Source organism: Megascapheus bottae, chromosome 1, assembly GCF_031878675.1.
Source record: "Megascapheus bottae isolate mThoBot1 chromosome 1, mThoBot2.hap1, whole genome shotgun sequence".
NCBI lineage: Eukaryota > Metazoa > Chordata > Mammalia > Rodentia > Geomyidae > Megascapheus > Megascapheus bottae.
In genome coordinates, this window is record NC_143509.1 from 28,660,082 (window position 1) to 28,672,376 (window position 12,295).

The 12,295-nt window shown below is 57.2% G+C and overlaps 3 protein-coding genes across 5 annotated transcripts in view; 1 reads left to right on the forward strand and 2 right to left on the reverse strand.

Annotated features, from left to right (window-relative positions):
* Positions 1-1,242, reverse strand: part of Hdgfl2 (HDGF like 2) — a 23,557-nt gene extending 22,315 nt beyond the window's left edge. Inside the window, exon 1 of the mRNA XM_090340783.1 lies at positions 737-1,242. The gene's annotated coding sequence lies outside the window, so the exon portion shown is untranslated. The remainder of the gene's footprint in view (positions 1-736) is intronic.
* Positions 1,243-1,279: 37 nt separating this feature from the next.
* Positions 1,280-9,987, forward strand: Ubxn6 (UBX domain protein 6). 3 transcript variants are annotated; one of them, XM_090340734.1, is made up of 11 exons: positions 1,280-1,473; positions 3,539-3,702; positions 3,948-4,009; positions 4,519-4,647; positions 6,932-7,029; positions 7,405-7,480; positions 7,926-8,010; positions 8,101-8,320; positions 8,410-8,540; positions 8,834-8,982; positions 9,473-9,987. In XM_090340734.1, the coding sequence occupies exons 1-11, from the start codon at positions 1,391-1,393 to the stop codon at positions 9,599-9,601; spliced, it is 1,326 nt and encodes a 441-aa protein (XP_090196860.1). In that variant the 5' UTR covers positions 1,280-1,390; the 3' UTR covers positions 9,602-9,987. The 3 variants fall into 3 exon arrangements, with proteins under 3 accessions (XP_090196860.1, XP_090196868.1, XP_090196852.1); XM_090340742.1 differs by lacking the exon at positions 1,280-1,473 and adding an exon at positions 1,738-1,760; XM_090340726.1 differs by lacking the exon at positions 1,280-1,473 and adding an exon at positions 2,028-2,558.
* Positions 9,988-11,157: 1,170 nt separating this feature from the next.
* Chaf1a (chromatin assembly factor 1 subunit A) overlaps positions 11,158-12,295 on the reverse strand; it is a 29,705-nt gene continuing 28,567 nt past the window's right edge. The window contains exons 14-15 of the mRNA XM_090340796.1: positions 11,852-11,966; positions 11,158-11,639 (exon numbers count right to left, since the gene is read on the reverse strand). Coding sequence (XP_090196922.1) covers positions 11,539-11,639; positions 11,852-11,966 — 216 coding nt within the window. The 3' untranslated portion in view covers positions 11,158-11,538. The remainder of the gene's footprint in view (positions 11,640-11,851; positions 11,967-12,295) is intronic.

The following is a 12,295-nucleotide window of genomic DNA, read 5'->3' on the forward strand; positions in this document are numbered from 1 at the left end:
TCTGAGGGTCTTGGTTGGAAGACTGTCCTGATGGAAAGTCTGAATGCCAATTAATTAGCAAAACAAACAAAAAGTATCCTACCAAGCAACCAAAAATATACTCATCTTAGCCAGGTGCTTAGTTTAAACCTCAATACCACCACTAAAAAAATAAAAAGGGTAAAAAGGGCCAGGGTATGAGCTCAAGGAACAGATTGTCCCACTAGCAAGTTTTCAAAACCTAGTATTACAAAAATAGTTTTATTTTGTCAATGCTATGGCTTGAACTCAGGGATTGGTTGCTCTCCCTTAGCTTTCCCATTCAAAGCTATCTGAGTCTCTTTTTTTTTTTTCTTTTTCTTTTTGCAGGTCATGGGGCTTGCACTTGGCCTGGGCACTGTCCCTGAGCTCTTCAGCTCAAGGTTACCACCCTACCCTTGAGCCAAGCCCCACTTCCCATTTTCTAGAGATTGATTGATTGCAGGTAAGAGTCTCAGGTCCTTTTTGTGCCCAGGCTGGCTTTGAACCTTGATCCTCAGATCTCAGCCTCCTGAGTAGTTAGGATGACAGGTGTGAGCCATCACGCCCGCCTTTTTCTTTTCTTTCCTTTTCCGATTAACTGGGGTTAAAAATCCCAAGAGACTCTTTCTGCCCTGGCTGGCTTTGAACCACACTCCCCAGAGCTCAGCCTCCTAAGAAGCTAGGCCTACAGGAAAAGTGTGACCCGTGCCCGGGGAAAATGTCAAGGCTGTCTCGCCTGCATCTCCTGGAGGAAGCCCAGGCGTGGAGCAGGTGCTGTCGTGTGCTGTGCGTGTGTTCGGGGCTTCCTCTCTCCAGATGTCTGCACAGGCCAGTACCCTTGCCCCTCTTGGCTCTTTTCTCTCCATCCTGGCTGCCCAGCTCCGTGCGACTCCAGAACTTCTCTCACCGCCGTGGCCCGGCGGCTGCAGGGACTTTGTTACGTAAACGCTGGGGAGCCAGGGAAGGCTCTGGAGCAGGGCAAAGGCTGGGCCCTGAGCCAATCCTCCCGTGGCCAGCGCTCCCGGAACAACGCCGGGCTCCGGCCCCCAGCGGGGGAAACCCGCTGGTCTCCTTGGCAACCGGGTCCGGAAGCACCAACGAGACGCGGCCTCCGCTGGGCAGAGTGGTCGCTCCCACCACCACCCGCGAGACGCGGCGTGCTAGAGAGGCACGTCGGGCCGATTGTCACGTGCGGGTCGCGTGAAGGCGGGACTTCCGGTGAGGCGCTATCTTTTTTTTTTTTTTTTTTTTCCTTTCTTTTTTTTTGTTATTTTCCGGTTGGAGGCCTCGCCGGCTCCTCCCCGGTTGGGCCGTGCGCCCCCCCCACCGGGGCCCCCCTCCCCCTCCCCCGCCCCCGCCCGCGGCTCCCAGCCGTCGGGCTGCCACCAACATGAAGAAATTCTTCCAGGAGATTAAAGCTGACATCAAGTTCAAGAGCGCAGGGCCCGGTCAGAAACTTACAGACTCCGTGGGGTGCGTGAGAGTTTCAGGGGCCCGAGGGCTCCAGGGGGCGGGGCGGGGCGGAGGGAACCGAAACACCCTGGGGCGGCACAGGGGCGGCGGGGCTCGGACGTTGGGGGCCCCCCCCCGGAGGCGGGGTTCCAGGAGCGGAGCGTGGGCGCGCGAGTGGAGGGGAAGGGCCGGACTTGAGGTGGGAGTGGGAGAGTGGGGGGAGGAGCGAAGAGTGGGGGAGGGGGGAGCTTGGGGTCCAGGCTGGAGGGGTGGTGTCGCAATCCAAGCAGTGGAGCTGGTGGAGGAGGGTATTGGGGGGGGGGGAGGGAGGGAGGGCCGGGGTTGCAGGGAATGGGAGCGAAGTGGGTGGAAAGGAAGAGGCCTGGAGGATCGCGGGATTAGGCCCCTCGCAGCCCAGACGGTTCGGGGCAATCTTGGTGGCCCGGCGAATGGAAGCTGACAAAGTCCAAGACGTCCTAGGGTTTTACGTGAGGCTTAGCATCTGCGGAAACATAGATCTGGACTCTGGTTCTGGGGGACTTTGGAGGGCTGGTAGAGGGTTTGGAGGGCACTAGAAGGCCTAATACGTCCGGGAGCAGTGTGCAAGTGGGATGGGAAACGGGGAGGTCTGGATATGGAGGGGAGGGATTGTGGTATCAGGGTTCTGTGACTGCCCCCAGGCTGATGGATGACAGAATGGAGTTTGGAGAGGCTAGGGTCCTTGTGGGGATGGAATGGTGTAGGGGACCAAGGACAGATTGTAAGCTAGCACAAGGTTTGCAGGAGTAATGGGAAATTCAGGAGGGAGCCTGGCAGGTCTGGGAAGGAGGGACACTCATCCAGGTCCCTCCCCAGCTTGAGGGCGTGGCTGGAGAAAGAGGTGGGTCAAGCAGGGCTGGTATATGACAGAGGGATGTGGGAGCTGCTGGTTATCTTGGCCCAGGGGCTTAGGGAAGAGAAGGAATCAAGGTGAGGCCCAGGAACCAGCCCATAGCCTCAGAGGGCAGGACAGGTAAACCTCCTACCTCTGCCTCAGCAAGGGATGACGGGCCTGGTGTGTTAGGGCGTGCCCTCCTGAGGGAACAGATGACAGATCCTCTAATGAGGTGGGTATCCTAACATCCCTGAGAAGGTGGCACTTGAGCAGGCACTGGGTCATTTGTGGAATCAACCTCTTTATCTCTCCCTGTTGGATGCTTCCCAGATCTCCTGCCCTCACTCTGTCCTAGGCAGGTCATTTTGGGAACTTCTCAGGGGACTCACTTGCTTGGCATGTCGAAAGTGGTGGGAGCCTAATGCAGACAGTGAAGTGGTTTTGAGGTTTTGCTTGACCCACAGAAGGCATCCTGGGTGGGGCAGGGGTGGAGAAAGTAGGGATGGGGGGTGGAGATGAGACATGAGGGGATGATGCATGAATTATGTGTTCTACCTGGAGAGAAAGGGTGAGGAAGAGGAATGAGTGGTTCCTATTGAGAAACCAGCTTCTAGCTTCTACAGGGTCTGTGGACCTAGAGTGTGGTGGCCTGAACAGTTGGAGTGGTGGGGGAGAGTACTGAGGGCAGAAGAGGCCTCTATGATTAGTCAAGGTATTTTAGTGGGTACTTCACTGCCAGCTCCTTCTGTACCGAGGGGGTGACCTTAGTGGGTTGAGAGATGAGGCTGGCTCTGGGGAACACACCTAGGGGCAACCAAAGCAGCCAGGGTAAGGGAAGACCCATTGTGAACCAGCTCCAGGAGCCACGGAGGGACGTGTTGCCCAGTGCACCTTGTGCTCAGCTGCCATGGGCCCCAGCATGGCCAAGCACTCGAGGCAGGGTCATGTCACCATCACAGGTTCTCTGCATTCTTGGGACATCAGAGAATGTGGGCCCAGGACTGTGCTGGTCTTGTTGGCACTTGGGGATGCCAGAGCCCGACAGAGGAGGCCCCAATGGGGCAGAGCCGAAGCAGTCCCCCTGTCACTGCCACCTGGGCATCTGGGAGGGCCGGGGCCCTGTGCAGGCCAGGCAGGGATGCCTGATAGGGCCAGCAGCAGATGCTCTTCCACTGGATCCTGTGTCAGCCTCAACCCCCCGTCACTGCCTAGAGAGAAGGCCCCCAAAGAAAAGTCCCAACAGCCAGCCCTCCGGCAGCCCCGCCAGGGACCCACAGATGAGGCGCAGATGGCGGCCGCGGCAGCCCTGGCACGGCTGGAGCAGAAGCAACCCAGGTCCCGGGGTCCTACGTCACAGGACTCCATCAGGAACCAGGGTAAGCAGCACTGGTCATGCTGGGCCAAGGGTGGGGACACAGTTATGTAACTCTGCAATCACATGGGGCACCCCCATGGGACGCCCAGGCCCGAGGGGCGAGGGGGGGGGGGGGAAGGCGGGACGCTCCCTGTGGAAGGGATCAAGCATCGGGTGCATGCAAAGGTTCCAGGACTGGGCCTTCTGGGGGAGCATGGGGGAGGGGTCTTGGCTCTTCCCCACCGGCCTTCCCCTCTGCCCTCCCAGTGAGGAAGGAGCTCCAAGCCGAGGCAACCAGCAGCTGCAGCCCGGATGCTACTGGGACCAAGGTGGGAACCAACAGTACTGGTAGCAGCCTCCTCCCCGCCCTCTCCCCCCAGCTGCCAGTGGAGAAGATATAATGGAGAGGGCTGGGGTGGGGCTCAGCCCTCAGGAGCTTGGCCCAGAGGTGTCATAGGCGTCAGAGCCCCAGGTCTTGGTGATTCCTACAATGCAAGATCCTTAGCTATGCCCAGGGCTTAACGTGCGGAGAGCTGGGGCTTGTGCAGCCTGCGGGAAGGTGCTGGCCCTATCTCTAGCTTCTCTTTTCATGAGGTGTACTTCAAGCTCTGGCCAGCCAGAGGAATACCCCAGGAGTCTTCACTGGCTTCTGCCCTCCCTTTGACCTTTTCACACACCACGAACCCCAAGAGGGGTTTAGTCACTGCTAGGTGGCCCAGGGGTAGCAGCCAGAAAGAACACTATTGGGGCGCCAGTGTCTGGCCATGGGAGCCATTTCTTTTGGGCTATGGCTTGGGGATCTCTGGCCACAGTTAGATCCAGACACTTTTGCCCCCAGATACCGGAGGCCAAAGAGGAAGGCTCAGGCCACTTGGCGGTGACCGGCGTATATTTCATCTGTCCTCTCACGGGGGCCACCATAAGGAGGGACCAACGGGACACCCGCATCAAAGAGGCCATTACTTCGGTGAGTTGGCCCCCAGGGAAGGGTTGACTAGAGCCACACACAGCCTGGCTGAGGTTTTCCCTGATGTGCTGCTGTGTTACCTCCTCTCTAAGGAGGTCACCTCAGGCCCAAGTCCTGCTCCTGCTGCCCCCTCTGCAGGAGCTGGGAGCTCTGGGTTCTTTTCAGATACAGGCGACCACATTGTGTGTCTCATGTCTGTCCCTTTGCCATACTGTGTCTGTTCCCTGGGAAGCCCCATGCCGCTCATGCTTAGGGTGGAAACTTCAGGAAACAGAAAGGATTCTCCCAGTGCTTTTGGTCCTGGTCAGTATTGGGGCTGGAACTTGTTCAACTGGTATTCTACTACTTGAGCCACACCTCCATTTGAACCATGCCTCCGGCCCTGTTTTCCCACTTACTTCGATAAGGTCTGGAGAACCCTTCAGCCCAGGCTGGCATTGGCCTTTCTGGCGTTGTTCCTTCCCTTTTCAGCTTCCCAAGGGTCAGGATTACAGACATGACCCACTGGTACAACTTTTTTTTTTTTTTTTGCCAGTCCTGGGCTTGAGCTCAGGGCCTGAGCACTGTCCTTGGACTTTCTCAAGGCTAGAGCTCTACCACTTGAGCCTCAGCACCACTGCTGGCTTTTTTTTTTTTTCTATGTATGTGGTACCAAGGAATAGAACCTGGGTCTTCATACATGCTAGGCAAGCACTTTAACCACTAGGCCAAACTCCCGGCCCTGAGGGATGAGATTTTGCTGGCTGTCATAACCAATCACTGTAAACTGCAGCCTTAAACCCAGCTATAATCTCACAGTTCCAGGGGCAGGAGTCTGGCCCGGCTTCCCAGGGCTAAGCCAGGGGGCTGGAGGAAGTTGGTGCCCTCTGAGCTACTGTTCTGCCCTGTGGCACCTCTGAAAGTTATTTTGGAACTCACTAACCCACCTATTATTGATGAGCTTGATGGACATTGAAATTGTTTTTATTTTTAGGTAGGTCTGCAACTTGAACTCAGGGCCTCCAATTCACTTGGCTTTCTTGCTCATGTCTCGTGCTCTACCATGGAGCCAAGCATCAGACTCACCTTCCCCTCCCTTCCCTTTAGAAGAAGGGTCATGTATCCCAGGCTTTGAACCACAATCCTCAGATCTCAGCCTTCTGAGTACTTAGGATTACAGGCGTGAGCCACTGCGCCTGGCAGTCCCAGGCTGTTGTTGAACTCTGGATCCGCTTGAGTGCTGGAGTTGTGGGCGTGGCCATGTCACCCAGCTGCACATGAAGTTTGGCAGCCCGTGTCGTGGTTCTGCTGCTTTGTCTGTAGGTGCCTTGGCCACTGTGGAGGAAATGTGCTTGTGGGACTGACTGGTTGATAATCAGACTGGAGGCCTTTATGGGCTCCATGCTGCATACACTGGTATGCTCGTGCCGGTGCTTTTCTGTGGCCATGTGGTTTTTCCTGAATGGTTGGAGCTGGGCACGATCCAGGCTTAGAGTTAATTTTTTTCTTTTCTTTTCTGGTTGTCATGGTTGAACACTGGGCCTGGGCATTGTCTCTTAGCTCTTCAGCTCAAGGCTACCACCTACCTTTGAGCCAAGCCCCACTTTCCGTTTTAATTGGAGAAGAGTCTTAGGTCCTATTGTGTCTGGGCTGGCTTTGAACCTTGATCCTCAGATCTCAGCCTCCTGAGTAGGTAGGATTACAGGTGTGAGTCACTGGTGCCTGGCTGAGTTGATTTATTTCTTACCAGAGTGCGTGCAGCTCCATTGCAGGAAAGCCATCATGGCTTCCACCTGTGCTGTCCAGCTTTCTTCTCTGCTGGACACAGCTTGTGACCTTTTGAGTTTGTGGTTCTTCCCTAGGTGTGGGGGGAAGGGCGGGGAGCGGTGGGGCTTATCCCCTGCCTTCTGGTCCCTGACCCCTGCCCACTGGTCCCAAGGAAAGCAGTGTCCTGGAGATGCCTTGTGCACTTCTGCCCAACTCCCTGCCCCAGCACTTTCCCTAGCAGCCAGGCTGCGTGCTTTGAAGGTGGCAGGAAAGCTGTTGGGAGCTCTGCAGATGTCTGCCGTCTGTATGACCCTGGCAACTGCCCAGGATTCCTGTGCCCGGACAAGAGGTGCTGGGATGACCAAGGCCCACACCTGCCTCCAGGAGCTCTGGGAGAGCTGGGCAGGCCTGGTGGGGCTACTGCCCCCACTAACCGCCTGGTCTCTCTGGGCCACTGCTGGTTGCTTGGGGCTACAGAGGACCCCGGGTAAGTAGTGGCGTGTGTGGTACATGTCCTCACCATGCCCTCCCCTCCCAGCACTTCACCACAGACCCCGTGGGCGCCTCCATCATGAAGATCCACACGTTCAACAGAGACCGCGAGCGGGTGAAGCTGGGTGTGGACACCATCGCCAAGTGAGTGGACCGTGCGAGGCCTCGGAAGGCCAGGCCCGCCTTTAGCTGTGTGGAAAACACAGGGGTCTTGGGCTGGGGGTCTGATACTGCTGCACCACTACTGGTGTTGGGCTGGGCAAACTGGGGAGGGCTTGAATTGCCCACTGGCTGCCCACCCCAGACGATGGCCCTCTGGGTCCTCTTCTAGCTGCTTATTCCGTGGCGTGTGAGTGTCCCAGGGTAGCAGCCCGGCTGCTGGTCCCAGGCTCCTGCCCAGTGGGCTGGATTCTGTCATGTCTGTGTGGTGACCGAGACCACAAACTCCACCCCCTTCTCATGGGTGCTTTCCGTTGCTGTTGGCCCCTGTGGCTCTGAGCCTGCATCCCCTCCGCTCAGGTACCTGGACAACATCCACCTGCACCCTGAGGAGGAAAAGTACCGGAAGATCAAGCTGCAAAACAAGGTGTTCCAGGTGGGCCCCACCTCCACTAGACCCTGGTCTTCCACAAGAGCAGGCAGTGGGGCACGGCCAGAGCTAGGACAGGGCAGGGCTCTGCAGGATTGGACTCCACAGGACAGTTGCGTCTGGTCTGCCCCTTACCACCCCCTCACTATTCTCTGGGGCACAATGCTGGGCACGGACTTGAAGCTTCTCTGGAGAGGTGGGGTTTCCACACCCTGGTCCCAGACCCTGCAGGGTGTGCTCACCCCACCCTCAGCCGGCAGTCCTTTCGGGCTTTAGCCCCCTCCTCTGCCCCTGGCACTGGATGGCTGTGGCCTGTGCCCTGTAAGGTGCTGACGGAAACTGGGCGTTGTATACAGTGCTCCCAGTTCCACACAGGTCTGGAGTTCTGTTCCCAGAGGAGGGATGCTGGCCCGGAGGGGCTTTATGTGACCCTTGTCCCCCCTCACCCCAGGAACGCATCAACTGCCTGGAGGGGACGCACGAGTTCTTGGAGGCCATTGGGTTCCAGCGGCTGCTGCTACCCGTCCCAGACCAGGGTGAGGGGGCTGCGGCGGTGGGAGGGCTGGCTGGGCTGCTGGTGGCCCGGTCCTATGGCGGGTGACACTGGTGACACGGTGCTGGCACAGAGGCCCCGGAGGAGTTCTATGTGCTGAGCGAGGCGGCGCTGGCGCAGCCGGAGAGCCTGGAGCGCCACAAGGAGCAGCTGGTGGGCGCCCAGCCGGTGCGGGCGCAGCTGGACCGCCAGCGCCGCGTCTTCCGGCCCTCTTCCCTGGCTGCACAGTTCGACCTCCCCGCTGACTTCTTCAACCTCTCAGCCGAGGAGCTCAAGCGCGAGCAGAGGCTCAGGTGGGGGCCATAGCCGCCTTGGGCTGGGGGGGGGGGGCGCACATTGGGAGAGGGGCGGTAGGTAGCCTGAGCTGCATCTGCGGGAGCAGGTCGGAGGCGGTGGAGCGGCTGAGTGTGCTGCGGACCAAGGCCATGCGGGAGAAGGAGGAGCAGCGGGAGCTGCGCAAGTACACCTACACGCTGCTGCGCGTGCGCCTGCCCGACGGCTGCCTCCTGCAGGGTGAGGGGGCAGGGTAGGATCGGGATAGGGGGTGGCCCTGTCCTGCAGGGTGAGGGGCCTGGAGTGATTTGCGGGAGGCAGGGGGTAGGGGATGGCCCTGCCCCAGGCTGCATTCTGCTGTAGGGTGTGTGGGAGGGAGACAAATGTAGGGGGAGTCCCTGCAGGGCAGAGGGGGGTGGGAATGGAGGGGCCAGAGTGCCTCTGCTGGACTTCTGCCTCATACAGATAAGGGGATTGCGGGGTTTCCAGACTGGGCCTGGGATCTGACAGCAGCTGTTTCCTTGCGTGTCCAGGTACCTTCTATGCCCGGGAGCGGCTGTCGGCACTGTACCAGTTTGTGCGTGAGTCCTTGCTGTGTGACTGGCTGCCCTTTGAGCTGCTGGCATCCGGAGGGCACAAGTTGGCGGAGGACGACAACGTGGCCTTCAACGAGTGTGGGCTGGTGAGTGAGGCCTAATGCTGGGTGTGGGGAGGAGGCGGGGCCAGATGTCAGGAGGGGCGGTGGGGTGAGGTGTGGGGGTCCCTGTGGCTCCTTTTTGGGCCCCTGCCATAGTGGACTCACAAGGATCTGTGCCTTGATTCAGGACAACACCTACAAGCAGAGCCCCACCTGGGTCCTATGTTCAGAAGCCACATTAAGACGAGCGACTGTAACTTCTTGGTGGCTCACATTCCCTCCTGTCTTGAAGGAGGGTGGCGATCTTGTTAGCCTTGGGGTGAAATTGAGTTAAGACACAGGAACCTTGTGGAAGGCCCAGTAGTGTGGGGAGGCAGGTGGGAACCTTGGATTCTTTCCGCCTGTGTCCCAATGGCTTTGGCTGGGTCTGAGTCTGACCTATCAGAGGAAACTGCTGTGGGAGTGGCCAATGTTGCTTGACTGTCCTGTTGCAAGGTCCCTCAGAGACAGGGTGACCTGTGATGTCCCACTCTAGGTGCCCTCTGCTCTCCTGACCTTCTCCTGGGATGCTGCTGTGCTGGAGGACATCAGAGCTGCAGGGACTGAGCTGGACTCCTCAGTGCTGAAACCGGAGCTCCTGGAGGCCACAGAGAAGCTCTCCTGAAATAAAAGCAGGGTTGGCTCGGCCTGCGGCTCTGTCTCATGCTCTCCCTACCCCTGTCCCTCCCTGGAGCTGCCCTGCCGCCTTGACCCAGAGAGCCTGGCCATAGGAGGGTGCTGGCTGGCTTTGTCACTGTGCTGTGGAAAGGGCCCATCCCTGAGACTGTCCTAGGGGTGCCGTGGACACACACTGGAGCCCTCTAGGGACAGCATTGTGTCTGAGCCCTCCTCAGCTATTGTCCTGCAGAGCCCGGGGGACACAGAGGTGGGCCTCTCTCCCTGGGCCTGGGGGATCTTGCAGCTTGAGGACAGGGCCCACAAACTGGACAGAGGCAGCACATAGATGTGTAATTTGTAAATTATGAATCTAAATAAATTAGGATATTTAAATAGTTTTCCTGGTGTTTTGTTGTCCAGCACATGGGGCCCCAATGTCTATGCCCAAATCTGATGTTTTCTGTTGCTCTGACAAGATAAACTGCTATGAAGAGGAAGAGTCCAGGAGCCAAGGGATGTGGGCTTAGGGAACCAGAATCTCCCTGGAACCCCCAGCCCTGCAGCAGAGGCTGATGTTGGTACTTGGGCCTCTAAAATGTGAGATAAATCAGCTTTGTACCATGTCTGACTTGTTCCAATGGTCAAAAGAGGCTGGAGATGGATGCCTATGACTGTGTCCTGAGAGCACAGCAAATGTGACCAGACTATAGTAGCAGCATCCACACCCCACTTGAGGCCCACTTGATGTATCTGAACTGCTCAACTGTCCCAGCAAAGGGGCTGTGGTTGTTGGCTCTCTGACCACTGCCAGCTTTGACACTCGTCCTTCATTTAGTGAGAAATCAGTAAAAATGTGTCATTTCTAGTCCCTTCTATGTGGCCACCATCGGCTTTGTCAACACTGAGCAGAAGCACACAGTATTATGCCTGGTGTCCTCTACCTGCCCACATGCGCCCAGGATTCCAAGTTGTCATGTGCCCTCTGGTAATATGGCCCAAGAACTGCACATGTCCCTAATCCCCAGTAGGAGGGCGCCTGGCTGCACTCCCATCTAGAACCAGGCGCTGGTACCTCACAGCTATAACCCTAGCTACTCAGGAGACTGAGATCTGAGGATCATAGTTCAAAGCCCAGGTGTGGAGCTGTGGCTCAAGTGGGAGAATGCCAGTCTTGAGCCTGAGTTCAGGGACAGTGCCTAGGGGCACGCGCGCGCGCGAGCACACACACACACACACAGAGTTGGGAGGAGGAAGACGATGGGAGTTCTGAATATGGAAAGAGCTCCAGTGTCATGTCCTTATCCATGTGTTCTCTGCTTCCTCCTTCCCTGGTCGTGACATCATGGGGGCAGTGTGGATGAGCTGCACCAAACTCAGGCCAAGCAGACTTGGTGGCGTTAAGGAATGGGATCTGGAAGCCCTACTTGTGCTGCAGCGGCTGGGGAGGATGAGGCAGTAATGACTCACACCTAGGGCAACACTTTCCGAGCTAACCAAACAATACTTAGGCACAGCTAGATGCGCTCACCCAAGAAATGATGCATCTGACACAAAACAGAGAGCTCAGGCCTAGAGAATAACTTTATACACTTCCACATCAGTTTAGGCACTGGTTTCCAGGCCACGATATCCTTGTTGCTTTATTTCATTTACAGGCGTTTGACCCTACCACCCGTCCTCCCAGGTACCTGAGGGCCTAAGAGGGGTGAGGTGGGGGGCAGCAGGCGGCCCGCAGGAGTCACCACCTTGCAATAATGCTTTATTAAAGAACAGATTATATGCAGCTTTTCTGGGACATTTTTTTACACATGTCTAAAGGAAAACAAGCATCCTATATAAAAACTCTCCAGGCCTTGGTGAGGCTGGTGAAGCAGGACAAAGTGCTCTTTACAGGAGTCCATAGAAAGTTCAAGTATCCGGTCTGCGGTGGGGGCACCCGGTCCCTCAGGAGGCTCTGAGTGGGGTGGCGGGCAGCAGGCTCTCACTGGTGCCCAGCCCCACAGTGCCCTCAGCTCCAGAAGTGGCTTGGCACGGCTCTTGGACTTCTGGGGGCAGACAGAAGGCTCCTTGAGCAGCTGTACTCAAGTCAGACCCCTTGGGAAGAACTTTCTTGGGGGTGCATCTGGCAGGAGAGGGAGGTGCTGGGGCCCACCAGAGCCAGTGCCCACTCACTGGACTCCCTCCCTTTCTGGTGGCCAGCTGATGGGTGTGCCCATGGCAGGGTCACTGCCTGGCTCAGTTCATGATCCCTCCACACCCGCAGCTCTGCCCTCCTTACCAACATCTGGAATGTCCACTATCATGCAGTCACTGTCGTCTTCCTCCTCCTCCTCCGTGTCTGCCTGGAACCCATCCATGTCCCCAGATCCGGCCTGGACAGAGAAACCAGAGACTGTCACAGGAAGGGGCGGCCCTCCACTGTGGCCTTCTCTCCCTCCTTGCACACAGGGGCTAAAGCCCAGGCTCAATGTGAGACCTTTGGCTAGGAAAAGCCAGGGTGGGGGTGAGGGTCTGCCCTAAAAAACATGAGCCATACTACCATTTCCCAGAATTCTTTATCATTCTCTGCATCACTATATAAATCACCTGAGAATTTCCTGCTGGGACAAAATGAGGCTTGAGTGGGTGGGAACTAAATATCTGAATTTAAAACAACCTCCGTGGGTCCAGTGGTAGAGTGCTTGTCTAGCATGCATGAAGC